The sequence below is a fragment of the Natrix helvetica genome, assembly GCF_964273705.1.
Source record: "Natrix helvetica genome assembly, chromosome: 1".
NCBI classification, from domain to species: Eukaryota; Metazoa; Chordata; class Lepidosauria; order Squamata; family Natricidae; genus Natrix; species Natrix helvetica.
The window spans coordinates 215978821-216006149 of NC_138548.1; the positions used below are offsets into that span (position 1 = coordinate 215978821).

At 43.5% G+C, this 27329-nt stretch overlaps 1 protein-coding gene across 4 annotated transcripts; it reads left to right on the forward strand.

Annotated features, from left to right (window-relative positions):
* Positions 1 to 3167: 3167 nt before the first annotated feature.
* On the forward strand, positions 3168 to 27112 carry LOC309385032 (pleckstrin homology domain-containing family A member 3-like). 4 transcript variants are annotated; one of them, XM_081939084.1, is made up of 8 exons: positions 3168 to 3390; positions 5335 to 5451; positions 8401 to 8556; positions 12678 to 12814; positions 13590 to 13760; positions 17703 to 17746; positions 23666 to 23888; positions 26044 to 27112. In XM_081939084.1, the coding sequence occupies exons 1-7, from the start codon at positions 3351 to 3353 to the stop codon at positions 23850 to 23852; spliced, it is 852 nt and encodes a 283-aa protein (XP_081795210.1). In that variant the 5' UTR covers positions 3168 to 3350; the 3' UTR covers positions 23853 to 23888; positions 26044 to 27112. The 4 variants fall into 4 exon arrangements, with proteins under 4 accessions (XP_081795210.1, XP_081795211.1, XP_081795212.1 ...); XM_081939085.1 differs by having other exon boundaries at positions 23666 to 23884; XM_081939086.1 differs by having other exon boundaries at positions 13593 to 13760.
* Positions 27113 to 27329: the final 217 nt, after the last annotated feature.

Sequence of the window (27329 nt, forward strand, 5' to 3'; positions counted from 1 at the left end):
AATGCCAAATCCAGCGAAACAACTGGCCGCTGTGATACAATTGGAACAGCTTATATCCTCCAACGTTACCTTAACAGTTCCTAGGTCCTTGGTTAGGACTCGAGCTGTTGAGCTACCAACCAGCCCCAAAGGCTGTGAATCTCACATAACCACATAAGATCTATCTATCTATCTATCTATCTATCTATCTATCTATCTATCTATCTATCTATTAGCTATGCTTGCATGGCACACGTATCCATATTTAAGTGAACCCATGTTCTGGGGTCATTGGATGATGAAATAAGCATGTTGGTTCATTCAGGGCACGTAAATGTAAATTTAACCATTTTGTTATTTTGTGTTGTGCAACAGTAGCTATGAAAGGAAATACATCATTTGCTGAAGTTCTGCAAATCTAGAAATTTTGGCTTCTCTATTTTTAAATCCAAACGCATTGAGCTCATGCAGCGTGCCCTTGCAAAGATGGTACATAGCTTTAACAATGTTAAAGTTAAGTTTCTGCCAAAAAAAGGTCTTGCAGTTTAAAATGTATAGATTAGGAATTTTAAAAAATCAGAGATAAAAGGGAATACAAAAAATATGACCTTAGTTATAATTTGTGACTAATTTTTAAAAGAAGGCTGAATTTTTCAATTGGAAACAAATAAAATAACATAGATTTGAAGGAGATGATACTGAACATAGAGAAAATGTTTGTGCTATATTATATATACGCACAACTTGTTTAGTTATATGCTGCTTAGGCATCAGGTCAGCATCAGACACAAACCATCAAATTTTGTGACACATACTGTGCAGAAGAATGAATTTTGGTTCCGCTTATGAGTCAGTTACAAGTCAGTATTTCTTTTATCTTTAGGACAGCTTTCCCTATTAACTGATTTAAAAAATTAGACACAAATATACTCCAAGGTATGGGAGCCTATTTAATAGAAGCTGGTTTCTGTAAGCTAGAGCTATCAGATCTAAATTACTACTGTAGAAGTCAAGCAGATATTTGCAGCCCAGATCTGGTAGTCTAGCTCACTGATGGCAAACCTTTTGGGCCCAGCATGTTAAAATTCAGAATATGCCTAACTTGACTCTGCTGGCATGCCAGCTCCCTGTCCCCCAAAGGAGAAAACTTTCTACATTCATTTTTAGTTCAATCCACTTGTTCATACAAATGAAAAAACTGATTTCATACAAACACTGATACAGGTAGTCCTCGGCTTAAAACAGTTCACTTAATGACCATTCAAAGATACAGCGGCACTGAAAAAAGTGACTTATGACCGATTTCCATACTTACGACCATTGCAGCATCCCCACGGTCACATGATTTACATTTGGATGCTTGGCAACCCATTCACATTTATGATGGTTGCAGTGTCTCGGGGTCATGTGATCCCTTTTTGCAACCTTCTGACAAGCAAAGTCAATGGGGAAGTCAGGTTCACTTAGCAATCGTGTTACTAATTTAACAATTGCAGTGATTCACTTAACAAAAGTGGCAAGAAAAGTCGTAAAATGGGATAAAACTCAGTTAAAATTTTTCTCACTTAGCAACATAAATTTTGGGGTCATAAGTTGAGCACTACCTGTAGTGCGCTCACTTTGAACTCTGTGGTTGCAGGTATCCTCTGGACTTGCACCTTAAAAATGATCTTCGCTGTGCAAACCACCACTCTGTGCAGTGGTTTGGAAGACACCTGATCTGTGTGGCTGTCTTGTTTCTATCATATTTTGTAAGCTGCTGTCTCTCTCCTGTCACCACCGATCACAATTCTGAAGGTCATGTGCTGATATCAATGGGGAGAATACATTTTAAGCTTTGGGTAGTGCAGGATCTCATATTTCTTGTATTTGTGCTCATTCAAACAGAGAAAATAGTTGTCAGATTTTGATGGATGCTGACATGTCACCCAAAAACAAAATGTGTCAATTTTGATAAGCATATCAAAGGTTCATCATCACTGTTCTAACTCAAATGGTCACTCTCCAAATGTCATGTTATTGTGCAAATAATAGTTTAGTAATCAGTCGCTCAAGGGATGTGGTGGCTCAGTGGCTAAGATGCTGAGCTTGGCGATCGAAAGGTCGGCAGTTGGTAGTTCGAATCACTAGCGCCACATAATGGAGTGAGTTTCCGTTACTTGTCCCAGCTTCTCCAACCTAGCAGTTCGAAAGCATGTAAAAAATACAAGTAGAAAAATAGGGACCACCTTTGGTGGGAAGGTAACAGCGTTCTGTGCACCTTCGGCATTTAGTCATGCTGGCCACATGACCACGGAGACATCTTCGGATAGCGCTGGCTCTTCGGCTTTGAAATGGAGATGAGCACCACCCCCTAGAGTCGGGAATGCCTAGCACATATGTGCGAGGGGAACCTTTATCTTTACCTTTAACTTAATCAGTCACTTGGTCTTCAAGGAATATATCATGTGGAGGGTTTAAAGTGCATGTCTAAGGATATGAAACAGCCATTTTTAGCCATGATTACAGGATAAATCTCACAAAACTCAGTGGGACCCAATGGTGCTTTTCTTGATTGTTTTATCGGGATTCGTGGTGGTGCAGTGGTTAAAATGCGGTATTGCAGGCTAATTCCGCTCACTGACAGCAGTTTGATCCTCACCAACTCAAACCTTCCATTCTTCCGAGGCTGGTAAAACGAGGACCCAGATTATTGGGGGCAAAATTCTGACTTTGTAAACTGCTTAGAGAGGGGGTGTAAAAGCACTGTGAAGTGGTGTATAAGTCTAAGTGCTATGGCTATTCTCCTACATGTATGGGTTCAAAGACGATGGATTTCCAGGCAAACATGAAATATGTGAAATATTTGACAACCACCACCTGTACTATGACAGCCTGAATCTGTACGTTTTTAGACATTTGAGACCCATTACATCAACCAACTTGGATAGACCGGGCTCTAACCAATATCCCTTAACAGTTCCGTACAGCCTGCCGAGCCACATTTCTAACAGAAACGAGTCGAGGAAGTGCTGGGAGAGAGAGGGCTGGCATTTTCCAGCTTCGGAGCCGTTAGAAGAGTTTCGGAACTACATTGCCCTGAAGTCAGTGCGAGGGTCCGCGCTTTGTAATTGGCTCCTAGAGAGATTTCCGGCTTTTTGTTTCTCGTCCGATTCGTTAAACGCTTCTCCCACCTCCGCTTCCTCCCCCCGTCTTCCTTCTCGTCCGCCTCCTGTGCTGTTCTCTGTGTCTCTGCCTCTCTCTCTTTCTGTCTCTCCATACCCGCCCCGCCCCCATTCCGACCGGCACATGCCCCATGATTGGCTGAGCCTGGCCGGCGCAGGGCCGCAATTGGATCGGCGTGGCAGACCGGCGCTGAGCTTGCGCTGGTGATGGAGGGAGCGCTGTTGAAATGGACCAACTATCTTTCAGGTGAGTGGGGAGTGTGTTGCATCAGGCCTGTCTTCGAGGTAGCGACTATCGGGGGAGCTCGGATGCGGGTTCCTCGGCTCCCCGGCCGCCTGCATTCCTCTCCCCGCAGCCCTTGGAGAAAATAGGAAAGAGCACCCAGCAAACCCAGGCTTCCTCCCATCTTTGTTCACCGCAGACGGTACTCCGATTCTCAGGGTCTCGCCGTTTCTGATCCCGCCCCCCGAAATGCAACGAATCCCTTTTGCAAGGGAACCCTGCCTCTTCTTCCCGGGTCAGGAGGGTCGATCCACCAATATTTTAATGGTCAAAGAACTGTTTTAAAGAGCTGCGCGACTGGAAGAAATGAAAGCGGCTTCTCCAGCTTGGAAACGCAGGGAAAGAATAAACTTCGGCCGTTGCCAGGTGGCCTGTTGATGTGAAACACTGCAACTTGTGAAAAAGTGACTGTACTTTTCTTGAAAGACATAAAGCACAAGCCCGCAGAGTGTGTGTGTGTGTGGGGGGGGGAATCTGGAAGAGGTTCATAAAGATAAACAATAATAATTGTCTGTGATTATAACATTGCTTTGCAAAGGTTAAATTCAAAACCTTAACCTCCCCAAAGTAGATTTAATTATTAATTAATTAACAAATTCTAATTAGATAGCAATTGTTTAATTAAAAGTAAATAGATTTAAAGTGCAGCTTTCTGAAATAAAGAACTGCCCTATATAATAAGTAGTCACTATTGATAGCTCTAATCTTCATGGCAGTATATATGTACCTTTTTTTTTGTTCTTCTTAAAGAACAAAATATTTATGGCCAATGAAGTCCATTTTCTTTATTCTTGGAATGTATACAGTATATAAAAGCTTGCTATGGACATCCCTTTTAATGCAGAGTAAGTAAGCACTTGGTTCCCAGAGTAGCCATATTCATAAGCCAATACAATGTAATTGAAGGATGGCAACTAGCAAATCCCAAATTTGTGTTTGTCCTCAGCCCTGAAAACTCACTGGGGGATTGAGCTGGGCATATACTCTCTGGCATCTTATTGCATAGATGGAGATAAGGCCAGCTTGAGCTGTTGGAGGAAACATGGGATATAAATAAATAAAGTAAAATATGAGAGGAGAGGAATTGATGACCTTTTTATTTATAACTACTGAGCAATAAACTTTCTCTTGGGTCGATTATATAAAAGAATAAACACCCCATCTGATCCAATAGAAAAATAGAATAATGCCCCAAAGAGACTGCATGGGGAATAGAACCTAAAATATAGTAATACTGTCATCTCATGCAGGGAATTAGAATTATTTTCTATAATCTGGGTTTAAACGCTGGGCTCAAAATCCTAGAATACTAAGGAAAAGAGAAATGTATTTGCCTGGTGCTAAAGTCACAGTAATCCGGAACAGACAAGATTTCTCCTGGAGGGTATTCCAAACTCTAAATAGATTGGGCACTAACTCACAGAGGCTTCCTGAATTGAACACTTGACTTTTCTGTATTACTGATTCTTTCCTGGGTGGAGTGGAATTGAAGCTATTTGTGTGGTGAATCTGCTGTGGGTTTTGTCTGTTAGACCAAGCCTTGGGCCAAAATCCAAGTACCTTTAAACTAGAGAGAGTGACAAATATTATTTGTCAGTTGAGGTTTGTACTTGGTGGTTTATGAATGAGCAGCCCTCAACAGCATGATTGCTTCTAATTTAATTATAAATAATATTTTAAAACAATCAATATGGAGAGGCAAGGAGCCTGGCATAAATTAAGAATAGTACCACAATAACCATGTTGCCCACCTTAGTCAATTTAGTTTAGAAATTCCTGGGAAGTTAATCTAATTCCAAACATATGGGGAAGCTTAGTTGGTTTCCCTCACTTGCCGCCCCCACCCCCCCACTGCAAACTGCCTACAAGGTCCAATTTGCCCTCTTTTTTTTTCCTCTCTGGCCTCAGGTTGGCAGCCACGATACTTTGTATTAGAAAATGGCATCCTCTCCTATTATGACTCTCAGGATGATGTGGGCAAAGGCAGCAAAGGCAGCATCAAGATGGCTGTATGTGAAATCAAAGGTAGGCAGTTTCAGTACTTAGAAAAAATGTAATTTCTCTTTCCCAAACTTCGCTCCATTCGGGGTTGTGCATTATCTATTTTCTGCTAAGAATTGCAGGAGCTTCACCTTGTTGCTTGCTTTATTTTGCGGATATTGGGTGCTCTTCCTTTAAAGGCATGTGGTGCCTTACTTTCTTCGTTAGTTACTTTCTTACGCAACCATTCAGTGAAGCCCAGATTTTTTAAAATAAAAATTACTAAATTTTGTGCCTTTGAATTAGCCTTGATTGAATTAGTCTTCGCCTTGGCAAGTTCTTGCAGCTTTCCTGGCAACATTTTTGGAATTGGTTTGCCCTTGCCTTCTTTCTAGGCCTGAGAGGGAATGACTGGCACAGGTCACCTTACTGGTTTTGTACCTAAGACAAGACTAGTATTCACAGTCTTCTACCCTGTTTCCCTGAAAATAAGACCTCCCTGGATAATAAGCCCAATCGGGCTTTTGAACGCATGCGCCAAAATAAGCTCTCCCCCAAAAATATTGCAACACAGCAGCAGCCATCAGGTGACCACATTCGCTGTCTCCTGCACCTCAAAAATAATAAGACCTCCCCGAAAATAAGACCAAGCGCTTATTTCGGGGGTCAAAAGAAAATAAGACCCTGACTTATTTTGGGGGAAACACAGTAAGGCATGATATCTTAAAGCACTGCATAAAGCTGGCTCTCTTGAAGCCCAAATTATATACTGTTAATATCTAGGGACCCCAGATCTGGACCATCAGCCTTGTTGCTTTTTAGCCTTCAAACAGTGGATTGGTAGTCTACTGACAATAATGCAGGTTACAGTGATTCATTGCATGCTGCAGAGCCTAGATTCTGCAGAATTGACTTGGATACGCTGGAACTTGTAACCTACGTTGTAGAAGTTACATGATGCTGCCATCCATGCCTGTAGTCTGGGCATCCCCAGTGTTCTTTTAAGTATTGACTCACAGGTAGCCTGAGGTTTATAACCACATTTGGGCCTGGAATTATGGTTGTAAGTTGTTGGGAGTCATTAAGCGAGATAGCTATATGACTGTTTCACTCAATGACCACAATCCCAGCTTTCCCAGTTGCGGTCATTAAATGGATGGAACAAAATATCTTCCCTTTCTGCATGGAAGGGAACTCCTGTGATGGGCCAGAGAAATGAAGTTTGGATCCCGAAGATCCGAGTTTCATTTCTCCAGACCACCACAGCGCTCCCTCTCTCTCCCAATATCACATTATACTACAGTAGCTCAAGGGCATCTCTCCCTCCCTCCCTCCCCCCCTCTCTTTCTCTCTCTTTCCCTTTGTCTCCCTCCCTCCCCCCCACTCCCCAATGTGCAGAAGGGAATTGCTGCGCTGGGCTAGAGAAAGTAAACATGGATTTTTGGGAACCAAACTTCCTTTTTCTGATCTGCCACAGAAATTTCCCTCCCCTCTCTGTGCTAGACTTTTGACTTTTCAGAAATACCAAGTTCGTTATCTTTCTGACTAGAGACAGCTAGAGAACACAATGCTTCTAAAGGAAACATTGCATTTTCTAGTGTTCTAGCGAGAAACTGGAAAACACAATGCTTCTGTAGACAGAAGCACTATTTAGCCTTCAAAAACACTGCATGTTATACACTGGCTGTCTGGTTGCACCTCACATCAGCTTGGCACACCTGTCAGCAGCTGACAAAAAGGCAAAAGTCAATGGCCCAGGTGTTGCAAGCAGGGTGGAGTGGGGAAAAGGCCTGAACCTTCTGGGTATGGTTTGGGATTGGTGAGGAAGTAGGCAGTGAGCAAAATAAGGCAGGGGAGTGGCAGAGACTGGCAACCAATCTCTGGCAGGCTGGTTGGGCGACTGAGATGAAGAGGAAAGATAGGTGGGAATCCTTCAATGGTTGTAACTTTAGGCAGGGTTTATAACTCGGTGTGTTCAGCACTATCTTAAGTTCAAACAGTACATCAAGAACAATCTGTAGGAGGCTTGTGAATTTGCCAAATAAACGCGGGTGGGGGGGGGGGAGTCTTGTCTTACCACTGTGATTGAACAGTAGCTTGATCTGCAAATGTCAGTAAATGAAGTAGGCAGACTTTATCTCTCGTTATCAAATGCACAAAGGTTGCATTTGGAAAACTGACTTGTTAGCTCCGAAAGCTTGAAGCAGTGTTCCAAAACCTGTACTTTTAAAGGCATTTTCATTCAGTTAGGCTAATTTTTTATGAGGTGGATGTCTTCCATCTGGAGAGTTCTGGTTGGGTTCTTCGCTACCGTATTATGCTCTGTGCTTCCTGCAGATTACATAATTGAGGAGATGATATTCCTTTAGCCCCAGAATATCTCTGAGTGGTAAAAAGATCAATTTATTTTCCCCTCTTAAGCCTTCATCTTATACAAGGTAGAAATGTCCATTGGTGGCCATGAAATCATAAGGTAAAGATAAAGGTTCCGCTCGCACATATGTGATAGTCATTCCTGACTCTAGGGGGCGGTGCTCATCTCCGTTTCAAAGCCAAAGAGCCAGCGCTGCCTGAAGACATCTCCGTGATCATGTGGCCGGCATGACTAAATGCCGAAGGGGCATGGAGCGCTGTAACCTTCCCACCAAAGGGGGTTCCTATTTTTCTACTTGCATTTTTTACATGCTTTCGAACTGCTAGATAGATTGGCAGAAGCTAGGAGAAGTAATGGGAGCTCACTCCATTATGCGGCGCTAGGGATTCGAACCACCGAACTGCCAACCTTTCTGATCGACAAGCTCAGTGTCTTAGCCACTGGGCTACCGCGTCTCTTATGAAATCATATACAACATAATAATAAGACGTGTGACCCTGTGCATGGCAGAGCGGTTGGTGGTGATGGTACTGAAGATTGTATTCTCACTTTTATTTACCTTTATTTACCTTATTACCTTTATTACCTTTACACTTTTATTTCTCTCATCCTTCCTGTAGTGCATGCAACTGATTCTACTCGTATGGAGTTGGTCATCCCAGGTGAGCAGTACTTCTACTTGAAGGCAGGAGGCGCTGCTGAAAGACAGAAATGGCTGGTGGCTTTGGGCAGCTCCAAGGCCTGCCTCGGGGATAGCAGAAGCCAGAAAGAAAAAGGTTGGTTCTTGGTCAGTAGCTTTGTGTTAATGAATCGGTGGGCTCAAGCTTACAGGGTGGTTGGTAGAGCTAGTTGGTACTGAGTGGAAGTACTTGGTCAACTTCAGTGAGTATTTTGCTCTCCCACCTCCTTAGCAAACATATCTGGGTTTGTTGAACCATTTGCAACCTCTCCCCTCCATTTACACCCATGTTTGCATATATGAATTTGGCTCTCCTTGTAATCGTTAGATTGCTGACTGCCTACAACGGGTTAGAGAAATGGATGTCAGAATCCCAAAAGAAGAGCACAGTGTAGAAATAGCACTGAATGTGCTGTTGGGTCCCCAGTGCTAATTTTGATGACTTGGACAATGTTTAGGTACAGGTAGTACTCGACTTACAACAGTTTGTTTAGTGACCTTTTGTTCTGACCCAGGCTTCCTTAAAAAGCAAGAAGCAGAGTCTTGGACCCGGCAAAACCTCTTTTATTTACACGACTGTGAATTCCTTTCATTCACAGTCAGCAAGGGTTGGCAAACAGTCTTTCAGAGGAATATTTATCAACACAAACCTTATCTTGTTTAGAGAGCTACCAGATAACTAGTTTTCCAACGCAGGGCGAGGCAACACTTGGCACAGAGTCTCTTATAGTCACAAACAGAACTTTACACTCTTGAAACAACTGAAGGAACAAATTGTTTCCTGGAAAAGCCCCCTCCCCATTCACTCCTCTTTTGTTTCCTCTGGGAAGGGCCAATCACCTGCAAGGTGTGGCTTTACTCCCAAGTCGACCCTGCTTTCTTAGTTGTTCTTGTCTTCTGGCAGCTCTGCGCATGCACACACTGGGAACAGGCTCCAGCTGTTCCTCTGCCTCACTGCTGTCTAGCTCCCTCTCGGTCTCCGACGCAGAGCCCTGGTCTGAGCTTTCCTCAGCCCTTTCCATGGCCCCAGGACTGGCCCATGTTCCTCCCCAACCTCCTCACTATCCAACTCTGCTGCCAGCTTTGCTGGCTGCCAGTGGGCTACAACTCCATTCAAAGTTAACAATAGCACTGAAAAATGTGACTTAGGGCCGTTTTTCACAATTACAACATCCCCAAGACCATGTGATCAAAATTCAGATGCTTGACAATTGAGTCGTATTTATGACCGTGGTTGTGTCCCAAGGTCATGTGATCACCTTTTGTGACCTTCTCACAATCAGAGTCAGTGAGGAAGTCAGATTCACTTAATAATCAGGTTACTAACTTACCAACCGCAGTGATTCACTTAACAACTGCAGCAAGAGACGTTGTAAAATGGGGCAAAACTCACTTAATACATGTCTCACTTAGCAACAGAAATTTTGGCCTCAACTGTGATCGTAAGTCGAGAACTACTGTACCTGTATTTCAGCAATAAAATGAGGGGAAGAACAGAATTGATTCCCCCTTTTGAAAAGCAAGTCTTTAGGATTTTTTAAAAGCCATTTTTTTTAAATGATAGAACACAGACAGTCCTATGGACAAGTGTAGCATTTCCCCATTTATTGGTCAGTTTCTGAGGTTCTCCATGAAAAAGTGCTGCAGCTGGTTTCAAAAACTGTTCATGCTCAACCCAAGAAAATTAAGACTCCATGAGAATAAAAAAAAATGAAGGGTTTAACGTGCAGAGAAAGAAGAATGAATTCTAGGACCAATTGCAGCATTGTTTTACTGACTGGGTTCAGACATCACAATAAACCATAGTTTATTTCAACCAAGGTTTTCTGACTCGGCAAACATGACATGCGTCATGTGACGCATCAAGGTGGCTCTAGCGTTATTCATGGGTAACATTTTCCTACAGGCCTATATGTTACACTTCCCACTGCCTACCATGTTGCTATCAGATGGCTCCTTTTGCAATGGCTTGGCATCCCTCACTTAACTTTAAACCTCACCCCCTTTAAATCAAGCCGTCCCAATTTCAATGGGGAAAACTCACATAGGAACCCCCCCAAAGGTCTAAATCACTGAGTGTAAGGGAGGGGGATGTTAATCCCTCCAAGTAATCCCCCCTTTAGGATATGAAAAGAGATTAAAGCAGCTTTATGTTGCTGTCAGGACGGTTATACTATGTAGCTTATCCAACAGCTGTGCCTATGCCTAGCAGATTAGTGGCAGCCCCCCGGGGGTTTCTTACTTTGTACCCAGTCACATTACTACAGCACAAAGCATGCCTTCCTATTCTGGTTAAAGCCCTCTCAGCCCCAACCTACACTATTACTCGGTCTTGGATCCATAGTAAATCTAACTACAGGCAAACTTGACTATTGACTATTGGAATATATCATTCACTTAGGCCCATGATGGCAAACCTATGGCACGTGTGCCACAGGTGGCACGCAGAACTCTCTCGGCGGGCATGCGAGCCGTCATCCTATCTTAGCTCCACTGCGCATGTGGCCACTGGCCAGCTAATTTTCAGGTCTCTGCCTCGCATGTGCTGGGGGCGGGGCTCATGCGGGAGACGCGAGGGGTGGGGGATTGGCGCGCCTCTCCCGTGGCCCGTTTTTGCTCCCAGAAGACTGTAAGGAGGCCTACTAGGCCCAAAATGGGACAGGGGGTGCATGCATGCACAGGGGGGGGGGTGTGCTCATGCGCAGTGGGGTGGGGCAGAAGGGGGGGGGTGTCGTACGTGCATTGCATTATGGGTGCAGACACACACACACGCTTTCGGCACGCAGCAACAAAAAGGTTAGCCATCACTGACTTAGGCATGTAACTTACGACCTCAGTTGCTTTGTCAACTTTCCCATGCATGGGAGGAAGTCAAAGCCTGTGCTTAGAATACTTTTAATGTATATTTTGGCAATTTGTGGGCCGTTCTTGTGACGCTTCACCTTTTACTCTGCAGAGTGTTAAGGTTTCCTGGGCTTTGTAATTGCTATTTTATTTGCGCAAGACGATTCTGAAGTTCTACTTCCCTAAATAAATATTGGGAACCTGAGTGTGCGCACAGATACAAATTATGTGTACGTTTCCCAGAATAAATACCCCTGAGATGGTGGCTAAGCCTAAGCCTCTCTTGGCAGATTGGGTGATAAATGTTTTCTTCCATCCCACCCACACAGATGCAGTTGTGCACCAACTGCACTTAACATATTTTTTCCTCTATTCCTGCACAGAAAACCACAAAACCAGCTCTCCTTTAGTTCATCCCCTCCTCGTTTCTTCTTCATATTGGTGTGTTAAAAAATTATCAAGGCCTGGCATAGTTCAATGAAGATTGCGTGCTACCATAGGCACCTTCTTTGGTACCAGCCAGAGTCTGTGCTTCATCTGATTTTCAGTGTTTTAAAACGTTTATTTTATTTTTTTTAAAAAATGCTTCATCTGCCATGTCTCATGGCACAGAGTCACACTGTCCTTAGAAAATGAAGCCAAGTTGTGAAAGGGCTTGAACCGTCCTTTCAAAATTGCACATGTGTTCACTAGTCCAGTGTCTCCCAACCTTGGCCTTTTAAAGATGTTCGGACTTCAACTCCCAGAATTCCCCAGTCAGCATTTGCTGGCTGGGGAATTCTGGGAGTTGAAGTCCGGACCTCTTCAAGTTTGCCAAGGTTGGAAAACACTGCACTAGTCCAAGAAGGTAACTCAATCCAGCTTAGCAAACCCTTCCTTAAAAAAGTTCTTCAGAGCATGTGGGAACAAGAACAACCTCTAACAGCAACTCTTTAAAGCAGCTCTGTGTCCCTGGATCACATAGATAAATGCCTTTGGGTCCCAGAGATAAATTGGTGGCATTTCATTGAAACAGAGGAAGTTGTTTTGGTTTTACTAATCTTTTTATATATATATGTACTTTTACTCGGTACGGGAAAAGGGTACATGAAGCGAACATACATTGACAATCTGTATTACATCGCACATTACATCATTGGCACTTTCTTTTCAGTGTTGGTTCTATCCACATATTAAGGTTCGAAAGATATTCACATCTTGAAATCACAGAAGGCATCTTAGGGGTTCATCTTGATGTGACAGAGGGCGCAAGCTTTTTCACTGGCAGAATCCGAACTAATTTTGTTTCTGATTTAAGTCTCGCGTTCTCTGGGGGAGGGCTGTGTGAATGTTCTTTTCAGTGTTTTGTGTAAATTCTTTGCTTGTCTATCCCAGATCTGGACATAAGCAACGAGTCCCTCGGAAGAAAACTGTCTGAGCTGCGTTTGTATTGCGATGCGCTGACACAGCAAGTGCTAGCTGTGCAGGACGCAACCCAACCTCAAGAGAATGGCTCTCCTTTGGACATCCAGGTAGGGTGGGAGAGAATCCAGAGCAATTGCAGGTTTCTGTTTTTGCATGTCCCAACCAGGTCTGGTAAGAAATCTGTGGAATATTAATTCTCTGACAACATTAGCAAGTTTATTTCTTTCTCTTTTTCCCCCCCAAAAATTGTATTGGTTTTTATACATATATGGGGAAAGGTAAGGGGATATACAAAAAATTTTGGCAGCTCCCACACTAGTGATAGAAATCCATCCAAAACTCACCATTTTTACAATCTTAAAAACAAGAGATAAAAGATAAGCAGAAAACAAGGTCTTATTCTATATTGTCAACCATGTGTTCATTCATTTTCCTTTGTCACTTTCCGCAAGTTTATTTCTGATCACTGTAGGATAGGGATGGGAAACAGAGAGCTCTCTAGACAGGGGTGGGATCCTACCTATTTAACAACCAATCCGTGTGCGGCAGAGGTGGGTTTCTGCAAGTTTGCCTCGGATCAGGCGAACCAGTAGTGTTGGCGGCGGGAGGTTTGTAAGTTTGTAAGGTCAATATTGGTTGGCTGAAGTGATACAATCCTTTCACGTAGCTGAATGGGGAATTAATTTTCATATATAGAGTTACTTTGGAAAGCCGGCCCATTTGGGCAGCAAAGGGGCACGTAGAGGCCAACTGAGCATTTGAATTGAGCCTTTTAGCTCTCAAGCACTCTCCGATTGGGTGGTGGGGCTCTGAGGATTAGGATGGAAGGGCCACCATGCAATAGTGCTGCTTCACTTGTCTGTGCTCTCAACTCCCCACCAGAAGATGAACGAAGCTTCGTCTCTATTACGGGCAACCTGCAGTCAGTTCATCTCTACCCTAGAAGAATGCATGAAGTTTGCAAATACTCATTTGGCTCCTGAGCTGTATCAACCTTCAACCATCCCAGAGCCTTCTGATTTTGTCGGCACTAAACTTCCACATTCCCACCGGGTGAGACTTTTCCCTATTTATATTCATTAGTGCTACTCTAATAAGAAGCTCAGTTGGGTTGCTTCTGGAAAAACTGTATTTATGCCAAATTGCCATGGAAAGAGATTGTCACGCTATGGTGCTGTTTTTCATTCCCATAGAATTACCGTATTTTCCCGAGTATAAGACGAACCTTTTTCCCTCAAAAAAGAGGCTGAAAATCTGGGTGCGTCTTATACACTGAATACAGCATTCTTGGCCTCCTGAAACCCCTCCCCCTTCACCAAAATGGCCATGCATAGCCTTTAGGAGGCCTCCAGAGTGCTCCTGGGGGCTGCGGAGGGCAAAAATGAGCAAAAAACAGACTGATTTTTGCCCCTCCCGAGCACTCTACAAGCCTCCTAAAGGCTATGCATGCCCTTTTTTGACAAAAAAACGGGCCCATTTTCACGAAAAATGGGCTGTTTTGGGGAGGTCTGCAGAGTGCAAAAACTTTTTTAATTTGCCTCTTCAAAATCTTGGAGCATCTTATATTCCGCCGCATCTTATACGCCGAAAAATACAATAATCAAAAAAAGAGGCAGCTTTGTTCTACGTAAATCCTTTTTACTGCCCCCATAATTTTTGACCAAAGGTTATGGTAGCTGGAATGTATGCGTTTTAGAGCCAAATGTCTGGAAATCACCAAATTGGTAGCCCTGATTTCATTTCTTATGGGAAATAATAACCAAAGAACCATTCTGGAAGCATTTTATTGAATGCTAAATGAATGATATCTCAGAGTGAAAGAAATTCCTGACACTGATCGTTTTATATTTCATCAGAATTATGTGTGCGCTGAAAAAGCTCCCAATGCCCAAGGCATTTGTCTTGTGAAATGTGTGTCTGTTGATAAGGTGTATTATATTATAAGTTTCTATAACTTAAAAAGCCATCCTATAGTTTAGAAACTTGTATTTCTTTGATTTATACATGATATTAACAAACAAACAAAAAGACTTGAGGAGGAGTAATCACTTGATCTCAGAATATGGAAAAATCACTTAACAAACATATTCCCTTCAGTCGGGGGTGAAATCAACTTACCTTCGCTATCAGTTCACAAATGTGAGTGCACGCGCCACCTCTGCGCATGAGCAGGACCTTCCACGCATGTGCAGAGTTTCAAAAATGGAATGTGATGACGTCCGGGTGGGTGGGCGGAGCCTCCTGCGCCAGCACTACTGGTTCGCCAGAACTGAATAGAACCAGTTGAATTTCACCCCTGCCTTCAGTTATCCTGAAGTACTGGCTATTTTAGCAAAGACTAATGGGAGTTGTAGTGTAGAAGGCTTCATGTTGTGGAAAGCTCTCTTAAGATAGGCTGCACCAGCCCATTTTAGATATAAAAGAAACTGCCAGCACTTTGAACCCTTGATTGCACCCATTATGCCTATTTAATTCATTAATGAAAATTATAACAATATATACAGCTCTGCTGTAGTACACATTCTTTCTTTTCAAATAATTTCGTTAAGAATTATACAGGAAAAGAATAAAAGTCAATGCAATAAGTATACAAATTACAAACACAAATATACAAGAAAAAGGAAGGGGGGAGTGAAAAAGGAATGAAAAAAAAAGAAGTAACTTCCCCCTTCATCCTAGCAGGTAAAAACAATTTTAATAACTTATCGTCATCTTTAAGTAAAACATAGTCTCTATTTTTTTCATAGCTCATCTCTTAGGAAAAGAAAACAGTGCAAATACTCTGGCAATCAATTTTTGTCAGCAGATGTCCAGTTAGGGTAGCCAGATGTAACTAATTTCTTCTTTTCACCCTGACTGAAAAAGTCAATCTTAGAAATCTTTTCTGATTTTTTAATAATACTCTTTAACCCACTTTAAAAAAGACCCAGAGTTAATTTGCTGTTCATATCAGTTTCAAAGGAAAAATCCTTCAGAATTTTAACAGAATTCTCTTGTATCCATAAATAAAAATTATCCTTTTGTTTGTCATTTTTAAAAACTTTGCTAGCAAAGCTCTTTTGCATATCCAGAAGAAAGAAATTGACCAAATTAGTTTCCTGATTTAATGTCTGTTCATCTCCTTTAGGGAATAAGTCATCCATTAGATCCATTTATATTACATTTAAATCAACCTTCAAATTAATTTCATCAATATCTGTTGCAGCTTGCTTTTGTTTTATAATTTCAATAGAACATGCTCTTTCAGTTTTACCAAGTGTTTGATCCATTCTGTGCAAAAACTTGGCTGAGAGGTAGTCAAAAGTTTGCACTAAAGATTTCTGCTCCACTTTCTTTACCCTCTTGCTTTTAGTGCCCTTATCATTAAAAAAAATGAAATCAATCTCCATTCTCCCATGAGAAAGTATCTTCTAAATAATTCAAAGCTATAATTCCAAATCCTTCTGGTCCCTTAATCCGTCATTAGCTTTCCAAAATCCATATACTAAGCACCCTTTTGCTGTGCAGTCCAAAAAAATGATAAATTTTTAAAAACTTTTTAAAATGAAATTCGCATCGTCTTTTAAGAAGACAAGAAATTTAGTCGATGAATCCAGTAAAACCTTGCTACTCCAAAGGGTTTTAATCTCTCTAATATGCAAAATGCAAAAAAAGTGATTAAGACATAAGGCTTGGTCAAGCTGAGTGTCTATAAAGGCTGCTTTGTGGGTTTTAGCTTGATGTAAATCCTGACTATCAGCCGCTACTTTCATAAGCTGACCATTAAAAGAACAGTTTCCATGGTCTACTCATGAGGAGCGACTGTCCAGGGTCATTTGGGATGACCTCAACAATCTCCTTTGTTTCGGAGAGATTATGCTGACTTGGATCCAGTATCTGGTGGTGCTTTCCCAGACAAAGCTATCTTGCTAGCTAGCAAAGCATCCGCTGACAGGAAGTCTCACAGGTGCTTACAGGAAGTCTCTACATTCCTTAGAAAAGTCGTGTGTTTTGTACCACTTGGAGCAAAGATGCCATTATATAGCTTGGCTTTCATTTTTGATTCTAAGAACTGCCATTTTCATACTTTGATCATCATGTTGAGTTAGTTGCTTTTATATTACCTAGGAACCGGGCTATATCTATCTGTCAAGGGGTCTATGACAATTCACAGCGGCCACCTCACCACAGCCAACTCACCGCGAGACAACTTGCTGCGGGACAAGAGTTACGCTAATATCAAAGAAGTGGGGGAAAAGAATCATTAAAGAAAGGATGCAAAAGGAGGGACAAAATGAAATGTGAATGACAAAAATTAAAGTATTTGTTTTATTTATTTTAAATAATTACATTGAATTGTTAAATTGTCCTATGGTAAGTTGGCTGTGGAGAGTTTTGAATCCTGTTCTGCTACAAACTGCAGTTATCTATAGGCAGCTGGTGAAAGGTGATATGAACTGTAAAAGCAATTTAGACTTGCTTTGTGATGAGAAATAGACTGCTATCTATATGTTTGTTTCTTTGTTTGTTTGCATGGAACCTCCAGATCTTAGTTTGCTTCTATTACTGATTTGGCTTGCACCAGTGACTGGGGATAAGGTTCCCTAGTGGTCAACAGATTGGGAAAGTACATCAGATAAGTAGTTGGCAGATGGTTTAAAAGATGTCATCTGTGAGATTAAGCCCTTAAAGCATATGATGAACTAAAGAGAGTCCGTTTTTCCAGAGACTAGGCAGCTAGAGAAAAAAAGTCAAACTAGGTTAATAATTTTAAAAATCGGAATGTGTAGTTGTACACCTACAATGACTATCCCCTCAAAGCATTTTTGTGAAGTTGTATCTATCCGTGCACATGCCAATCAGAGTAATAGGATATTACTTTGTGTTTATGTCCTTACCATTGTTGTTTGGGGCAATACGCTGACTGTGCAAACCATCTAGAGAGGGCTGTAAAAGCACCGTGAAGCGGTATATAAGTCTAAGTGCTATTGTTTTTTTTTTCTCTCCATCCTTCAGGTTAGACGTTCTATGAGCCACACAGGCATAGTTTCCTCTGACAGGTAAGCAGTCAGAATATCTCCAAGGCTTATTTTAGGATTGGTTAACTTTCCCAGAGAGTGTTTGGGGCCAGGGATACTTTTCGCCATGGTATTTTGAAAATAATCCCATGGAGTTAAGCATATTCCCTTTTTCACTTCTCTCCACTCTCCCAGGAAATAAAAATAAAGTAAAATATTGAATGTGGGGTAACTTAATTACAGTTATTATTTAGCAGAGGTAACTGGCAGCAGTTATATCTCAGAAGAGGCAACGGGATTTTCCTCTAAGCATTAGATCTGCCAGACTTCTTTTTTTTATCAGTTTCTTCCTCTTCCTGATTACTTCCTTTCCTTAAATGAAAAGGGTTTTTCCTTGCAAAAGAACTTAGAAAGAAGTTGATTAATAAAGCCGGTAGATCACGGGTGAAATCCACGTACCTTTGCTACTGGTTTGGTAGCAATGTGAGCGCACTTTCTAGCTAATATAAATCACGCGCCACAGCTGATCGCCAGAAAAACTGGTTTGCCGAAACTGGTTTCATTTTTTTTTACTACCAGTTCGGGCGAACCAGTCCGAACTTGTAGAATTTCACCCCTGCATTAGATGCAATTAAAAAAAATTAATTTAGGAGAGTGGATTGTATTTTAACTTGACAAAACACAAGACTCTGTGAATGGACAGTTTATACTTGTAAAGTGCCTGAATTTCAAATGTGCTACAGCTAGCCCTTGTTTACCAACCATTCGCTCAGCGACCGTTCAACATTTCAGTGGTGCTGAACGAGTGGTACTTAACACGTGGTCCTCAAAGTTCTAGTATTGCACACCTCTGTGGTCACATGATCACAACCTGGCCACTTGACAACCGTTGACGCACTCTTAACAAAAGTAGCAGTGCCCCATGGTGATACCATCATCACCGTTTGTGACCTTCCCTGCCAGCTTTCCACAAGCAAAGTCAATGGGGAAGACGGTAAGGAAGGGGGCAAATTGCTTGGTGAAGTCTCCCTCACCTGCAGCAGCCACCATCAGGTCTAAAATCTCCCGTGGGTGTCGCTGCAAAAACTCGCGCACCTCCCCACCCACCTAGCAGCAGCAGCCGCCGCTCCCAGATCGAAAGTCACGGGCATGCCGTATAGTTGCCAGTCAGCGTGCTTGTGAACCGCTGGAGACTTGCAACTTCCTACCAGCTTCCCCATTGACTTTAGTTGTTGGAACCCAGAAGGAGGCCCTTGCTTAACAACCCACAGTGCTCGCTCAACAACGGCAACAGGGCCTATTGGGAAATTGCTGTGGCTAAGCGATTTGTTCATGTGAAATCACACTTTGTGAATGCATTGCTTAGTGCTTGAAATTCTGGTCCTAATTTACATAGTTAAGGAAGGACTACCTCTAATATGAAATGTTAACCATCCCTGTCTCTGATTTAATCAATAAGAGGCATTATTTTTCTAATTCGATTCATTTGGTTGTGTTTTGCAAAGGAGGGCATATTTATTTACTTATGAGTGCTGATAACCCGGCATTGCCGGGGTATTTATTTATAGGGGGAAAATGTCCGGACAAAACGTAATTTCTAATGTTGGATTTCCCCCCTTACCAGAGGAAGACCCCTTGTGGAGTACTGTGAAGCCATTACCATGGCAACCTCACTGCGCTGTACAGTAGAAGCCATTTTATGGCAATACAGTAGAAGCCATTTTAAGGCACAACAGGCTGTATCATAACAGAAAACACACCCCACAGTATTTGTTTCCAGAAAGTAAGTCATCTGGGTACCAAGTTTGGTTGAAATTGCTCTAGGCGTTCCAGAGGTATGCTGAAACACACACACATACACACACAAACACATACACACACACACACACAGCCATATATATATATTTAGATAGATAGATATATTATTTTATTCAGAAGTATAAATTCTGCAACGTGTAATAGAGATTTATATCTTGTAAATGTATTGGATGATTTAAACAAAAAAGCAAATGTAATTACTTTACATTTCAAGTATCTTAACATCTTCTGGGAAACAAAGCATGGTCCTGCTAGGAAATTTGTGTCTTTCCTTAAACTTTTTCCTTCAAAAAGTCAAGAGGACCGTTTGGGAAGACTCAATCGAAGGGGAAATAGCAGAAATCTTGGGGGTGGCGGGGAAAGCGTCTATGTCATGCTAGACTTTTATTATTTTAATGGAAATGAAAGCTAAGTGTAATTGACTGGATATCACGAGCTTAAAATAAGAGGATTTTAATGAATTCAGAGCAATTATTCTTGCGACAGGAGAAGCAAATGGGGAAAAGAGCTCAAAGTACGTGGATTAGTGTTCCTAAAAAAAGGAGAGTCAAAAGGCACAAGTGCAGATGATTCCAATTGAGGAAAAAAAAAAAGCATGGAGCACAGCAAAAGAAATCAGCGTGACTGGACAAAACATTTAAGCGAAAATCTGAAAATACTGTGAGCAAGGACTGTTCCAGGACAGAACGGGATGAATCAAAGACAAAGAAGCCTTGGAGAAGTAGTCTGGAAATAGAAGGCACTCAGGAAAGCTGAAACTCAAAAGGAGCTGCCAAGAATAATCAAAATAACTTCTTTAGAGATCTTCAGAAGAATAAAAGAAAAGAATCAATATACCAATTATGCAGCGAAGATGGCAAAAAATGTAAGAGAGCAGAGAAAAGAAAGAGCAATATTAAACTCCTTCAGACCAAGCTTTCACACTTCCTATAAATTGGTGTTTTTCCAATTTGATAAGTTTACGATGTCTGGAAGTTTAAGAATTCTGGGAGTAAAACTCCACACCTCTTAAAAGTTTGCCAGAGTTGAAAAACACTAACTCAAAAAAAGAGGCAACTGAATTGCCTGGTTTTTCTTTGAGGACCTTTCGCTTCTCATCCAAGAAGCTTCTTCCGCTCTGACTGGATGATGGGGTCAGACTCAGAGCTGAAGAAGCTTCTTGGAAGAGAAGCGAAACGTCTTCAAAGAAAAACCAGAAAGTCCAGTTGCCTCTTGAAAAAGCACCTTTGGGACAACCATGACCTGGATCAGTGTTTCTCAAACTTGGCGACTTTAAGTCCTGTGGACTTCAACTCCCAGAATCCCCCAGCCAGCATAGCTGGCTGGGGAATTCTGGAAGTTGAAGTCCACAGGACTTAAAGTCGCCAAGTTTGAGAAACACTGACCTGGATGACTGAGAATCTCCATAGACAGTCAGCAGTTCTATGAACACCGCTTCAACTCAGTGGTGGTCTGAATGTGAGAACAAGGTGAGCCCAAGCCCAATGGCATGGCTGCTTGATTTTGGGAACCGAAGGGAGGTTTCAGTTGAAAAAAGCAGATTTATAGTCCTTGGTCCCCCTGCGGTCATTACCTTCCAGGTAACGTCTGCGTTAACAGCTCATTTCAGCTCTATGGCTCGTATCGCAACCACGACCTTTTTCCTGGACCAGTCTGACTTAGCAACAATTATCCAGAACAAGAAGCAATGGGTGGAAACTAATCAAGGAGAGAAGCAACTTAGAACTGAGGAGAAATTTCCTGACAGTTAGAACAATTAATCAGTGGAACAGCTTTGCTCCAGAAGTTGTGAATGCCCCAACACTGGAAGTCTTTAAGAAGATGTTGGATAACCATCGGTCTGAAACGGTATAGGGTTTCCTGCCTAGGCAGGGGGTTGGACTAGAAGACCTCCAAGGTCCCTTCCAACTCTACTATTGTATTGTATTATCCCCATCTTTGTTAAAATCCCATCTTGACTACTACGGTAGGCCTTACACGGAGCCGTTTTTGAGACGCGCCGAAAGTTGTCATGAATAGAAAATGCAGTGATCAGGCTGCTAAACAGTGCAAGACACAGGAATCACATGATGCTTAAATGGAAAAATCTGCACTGGTTGTCACTTACTTACTATTTAAGAGTCTGGCATTGACCATTAAAGACCGAAATGGCTTGGCCTTGCTGTGAATCTGCCTAGTTACTTCCATCAGCAGAAGAGGCCCTTCTGGAGAGCCTTGTGGCTTATGGAAGAGCTGGGTAGGGCTGTCCCTAAGAAAATGTGTTTGTTTGGCCCGCCGTTCATCCAGCGTTCAGAAAAAGGGCCAAAACCGAGGTGGCGCAGTGGTTAGAGTGCAGTACTGCAGGCTACTCCAGCTGTCTGCTAGCTGCAGTTCAGCAGATCGATTCTGACCAGGTTTAAGGTTGACTCAGCCTTCCATCCTTCCGAGGTGGGTAAAATGAGGACCCAAATTGTTGGGGGCAAGAGGCTGATTGCAAACCGCTTAGAGAGGGCTATAAAGCACTGTGAAGCGGTATATAAGTCTAAGTGCTATTGCTATTTCTTCTCACCAAACTTTTCCCTTTTAATGGAGTTGATTCGACTAATCACATTTATTTTACATCCAATATCATAGCATTATTTCGATTTTTTTCTCATTTGCATTTCTACATGTGAGCAGCCTTGCATATCATGTCTGTCTCTATGGCTAGTGCTCCAACTGTGACCCGGGATTAAAGTTGATTATATAAAATAAAATACGAACACGATCGTCAAAAACATTTTAAAGGACATCACCCGGAAGAAGAGGAAGAAGGGATTTAAGTATGGACGTTCTTAATGAATATCAGGAAAAACATATTGTTAGCAAAACAGTGGGCCCAATAGACCCCAGAGAAGTGGTGTTCAGGAGACATATTCAAGCGGAGACTAAAAGGCCATCTTTCCCCTCCACCTGTTTTAATTTAAATTCTTGCACAATGGAAATTGGACTCACTGGTCAGATCTTATGGCTGTTTACAGGACTTGGCCTGCTTTCTGTGCATTGTAGCCGCTTACCTGAATCATCAGTTTTTGTTAGCCTTGCAAGGTAGCACAGCCAGGAATACTAACTGTCTTATTATAAGGTTAGATTAACAGAATCCTGCCGAGGCTGAAAGTACAGTCCTCAACTTACGACCACAATTGACCCCAATATTTCTGTTGTTAACAGAGACTTTTGTTAAGTGAGTTTTGCCCCCGTTATATGACCTCTCTTGCCCCCATTGTTAAGTGAATCACTGCAGCTGATAAGTTAGTAACCTGGTTGTTAAGTGAATCTGGCTTCCCCATTGTCCTTGCTTGTCAGGAGGTTGCAAAAGGTGTTGTGGCCCACCAGTGGTCAGTGGAGATGGCAGCAGTTTCGGACAGCGAGGAGTTTGGGGGGGGGGGGGGGACATGGGCCAGTCCTGGAGTCTGGGGAAGGCTCTGATGAGGGCTCTGTGTCAGAGGCAGAAATGGGGCCAGAGCCGTATGCCAGCTATCAGCTGCCTTCAGAGTCAGACATCAGTCAGGCAGACAGACAGCTGGAGCCTGTTCCCGGTGTGTGCAGATTATCGGCCTGTCAGCTCTCCAACCCAGATAAGGTCTGTGACTGTAAATCCTCCCTTGAAAGACTTTGCTGGATGTGAATGAGCAGAATTCACAGTAAATTAATAAAAGGGTTTTTTGTCGGGACCAGGAGTTTGCTTTATGCTCTTGGGAAGCCTCGGTCAGAACACCCGTAACCTTGGGACACAGCAATAGTCATAAGTATGAACCAGTTGCCAAGTATCCGAATTTTGATCACATGATCGTGGGGATGCTACAAAGGTCATAATTGTAAAAAATGGTCATAAGTCACTCTTTTCGGTGCCATTTGTAGCTTTGAACAGTCACTAAACAAACTGTTGTAAGTCGAGGGTTACCTGTGTTTCTCTCATCCTAGAAAACTAGGGAAGGGTCCCTTTTGAAATGTTTCCCGCTCCCCTTTTCCTTCCAAGGGCAGAAACGTCTCTTATGTGCCAGTTGTTCCTGTCTGTGGCTGCCCCGCCTGTGTCCCACGCTCATTCCCACACACCCATTAGACAGTGTTGTAGCATGCTGAGTGCAGGGTTTGCTAGCAACTCCCGCCTGTCTTCCTTTGCAGAGTGCTGGAGCCAGCTCGGATCCCCCTGGTGCCTCCCAAGGGCACCGAGACTGTGCTGCGCAACTTGGAGGAGATGGTGGTGTTCTGCTCACAGCAGTGGGGGCAGACGGGCTCCCAGTCCGGGAGTCCCCCCAGTACCATAACCGAAGAGGCCGTCGGTAGAAGCCACCACCAGATAACTGCATGAGATTGACCTGGGAGGGGAAAGGCAGTGAGTTGGTAGGTACGTAAAACTTGTTCCCTGCCTGGTGTGAAATCATTGCAGTGTGTCCTTTTCAATGCTATCAGAATGTTGACTGAGGTGTCTGGAAGAATTCTTACTGCCTGGGTCCTTAAGCTAATACTATATGGAAGCCTGGAAGCCTTTGAACTGGGCTTACCTGAGATCATCTGGCAGGGTTGGGGCAAGAGAGATTGATCTTCTCTCTTTGAACCAGATGTCCAATTTGGTCTGAAATTAGGTGGCAGGAATTATAAAGCAGGCAGTGTCAATTGGGGAGGAGATAACCTGTGAAAGGAAAAGGTTCCCCTCGCACATATGTGCTAGTCGTTCCTAACTCTAGGGGGCAGTGTTCATCTCTGTTTCAAAGCCAAAGAGCCAGGGCTGTCTGAAGATGTCTCCGTGGTAATGTGGCCGGCATGGCTAAACGCCTAAGACGCTCAGAACACTTACCTTCCCACCAAAGGTGGTTCCTATTTTTCTACTTGCATTTTTTACGTGCTTTCGAATTGCTAGGTGGGTACAGAAGCTGGGCCAAGTAATGGGAGCTCACTCCGTTATGCAGTGCTAGGGATTCGAACCACTGGACTGCCGACCTTTCTGATCAACAACCTCAGAGTCTTAGCCACTGTCAAGGTTTGCCACAAATCCCTGAAATCATGTTATGCTCAGTACAGAATCTGGAGAACAAAGTAGAAATACTTCAACTTTTGCACTGGTGGAGGGGAAGAGTTATAGTACAACCGGGCATTGCAACAAATTGTGGGGGAAAGGAATGGCCAGCACGACGGTGAGCCATGCCAAAAGGCATAGAATATCATGTGGCCCATAGGTAGCGTGCCTCTGCACTGAAGATCATGACTGTTGTTCCATTTACAACTACGGTTTTACTCTTGGTTTATGAATCCTGACTTACTTGAAAGTCATGTCCTCCTACTTGAGATGATAGGCTAAACAAACTCTTTGGGTTTGCTTAATAGAAATGATAACAAGAAAGTAATAAAGTGGTGATTCAGATAGTCCCAGAATTCTTTAGGTGTAGGATCTTGACATACTGTTCTGTGAGTATTTTCTGTCTCCAGGTTTATTTTGTAAACTCTGCCAGTAGATACAATGAGCCTTGCTCTGCTTGAGAAATTTCCATGTGGTTTAATTCCTCTTCCGCTCAGCTTTGAGTAGTCTTAACCAGTGGGGGGATTCAAAACTTTTTAACTACCAGTTCTGTGGGCGTGGCTTGGTTGGCGTGGCAGGGGGAGGATACTGTAAAATCTCCATTCCTTCCCGATCAATTGGGATTGGGGTAGGGACGTGCGGGCAGGGGAGGCAGAGCCTCACCTCTCTTCATGAAATAATAGTATATAATATTATATACTATATATATAGCGACAGTCGCTTTCGTGCCTTCGTCATCCGGCAGCGCCGACAACATTTCTGTCTCCGCAGCTTCCAGGCGCGGCCGGACGGATGTAGCCACAGCGCCGCTGAGGCAGTCCGGGCGGACGAAAGAGCAAGCGAGGCAGCCTGATCCTTGGTCGCTCGCCCGCCGAACTGCCTCGGCTCCATTCTGGCTACCTCCGTCCGGGCACGGCCGGGAGCTGCGGAGGGCGGAGGCAGAAATGTTGTCGGCGCTCCCGGATGACGAAGGCACGAAAGCGACTGGGGAACGACGAGAACCTTCCTGCCTCTGCTGGATTTCGCGCGCTCCTCGCGATTGCAATATGCAGTCGCGAGGAACGCGCAAAGTCCAGCAGAGGCAGGAAGGTTCTTGTCGTTCCCCAGTCGCTTTTGAAGACTGCGGAGCGCGAGCCGGCGGAGCACACTCAGGAAGGCGGGGAATGGGATCACGTGTGCTGGAGGCTGAGGCAGCCTGAGCCTCCAGCACACGTGGTCCCATTCCCCGCCTTCCTGATGACGTCACCTGCCTCACCAGCCATAAACCTCACCGCACGTCACTGGATTGGGGAGGCAGAGAATAGACGGGGGCCAGTCAGAGGTGATATTTACCTGTTCTCCGAACTACTCAAAATTTCCACTACCGGTTCTCCAGAACTGGTCAGAACCTGCTGAATGCCACCTCTGGTCTTAACTATGAAACTGCGTTTGCAGGTGCTGGACCTACCTGTCCTTCATCTCATCTCTTTTATCTTGTTTTTCTCAGATAAACCATTGTTGGTTCAGGACTTCCCAGTGGATTCAGCTGTTGGCAACCAACCAGCGTCACCTGGATCTTTTGGTGCTTTCTCAGCTCCTGGAATCAGCTCGGCTGCTCTTGAACTGAAACAGTCCGTCTGGGGCTTCCTCCTCTAGCTTAGGAATTACCTAAACTTTCTGGGTATGGGCTCCTGCAAGACCAGCAGGCACCAAATGGCCTGGTACCAGAGGCGGTATCCGTTCTGTTTTTTTTTTCCTGGCTTGTGCTTGCCAGGGGTTGGAAGAATGCAACCCATATATTCCAAAATAGACGTTGGCACCTAGGGAATGGGTTGGGAAAGAAGAATAGGGATTAGCTCTCCAGGCTAGGTTGGTAGGAAAGAAGAGATTGCTCTCAAAAACATGTAGGAAGATTAGTAATTTCATACCGGACAAGTTAAGCAGCCGTTCTCCTGGCGCTCCCCACAAATGTCTTATGTTTGCAATCGGCCATCTGAGATACTTTGAGTGTGTAGAAGGATGGCCTGTTGCAGAGGCAGAACACGAATCCTTTGTCAGCAACACTGCTAGTGTTTGGCCTTCTGATAATTGGATGGGGGAGCCTTTTGGTCAGGACTTCAGTCTAGATGCAAGCAGGGGTGATCTTGGCGAGCTCCACTTCTTTTCTCAGCGGGAGCTTTCCCCACCCCCCACCCCTTCCTCAAACTTGGACTTCGACACAGAGCTTGCTGACTAGGATAGAGGAGCCCCTTGGAGCTCATGAGAATGCTCCTTGGTTCTTTGCTAGAGCAGCATAGAGCAAATGTCCAAGGTAACCGGAAAAGCAGCCTCTCTGGGCATCTGATCGGAAAGCGAAGTTTGGTTCCCTCGCGTATCAGTCGCTTGCCTTTGGCATAAAAGGGCGAAGTCTTAGTCTTTCAGGAACGCCTGCCCTCTTTTTTTTGTACAGACACACGGCAGCCTCGTGGGCATCTGCGTACACCTCTGTTTGGAGCTCTCTCTGTCTCTCACAGGAAGAGCCCAGCCCAGGACAAGGCTCTTAATTTTGAAAATGAAGACTTTAATTTTGAAACGAATGCAGTGTGACGGCTATCTGTTTTTCCCCTGTGGGGTGGAAGTTGGCACCACTGGGGTTTTCCACCAGAAGCAAAGCCAGAAACAAAACAAGGCTCTTTCAGGCTTGCCTGATGTAGACACAGCAAACAAGGCAAACCTTGGTCTCTTACACGGCAAAGGAGGTTGGGGGGGGGAAACGAGTTCAGGAACACCTGGAACTAATCCCTGTCCGTCCCG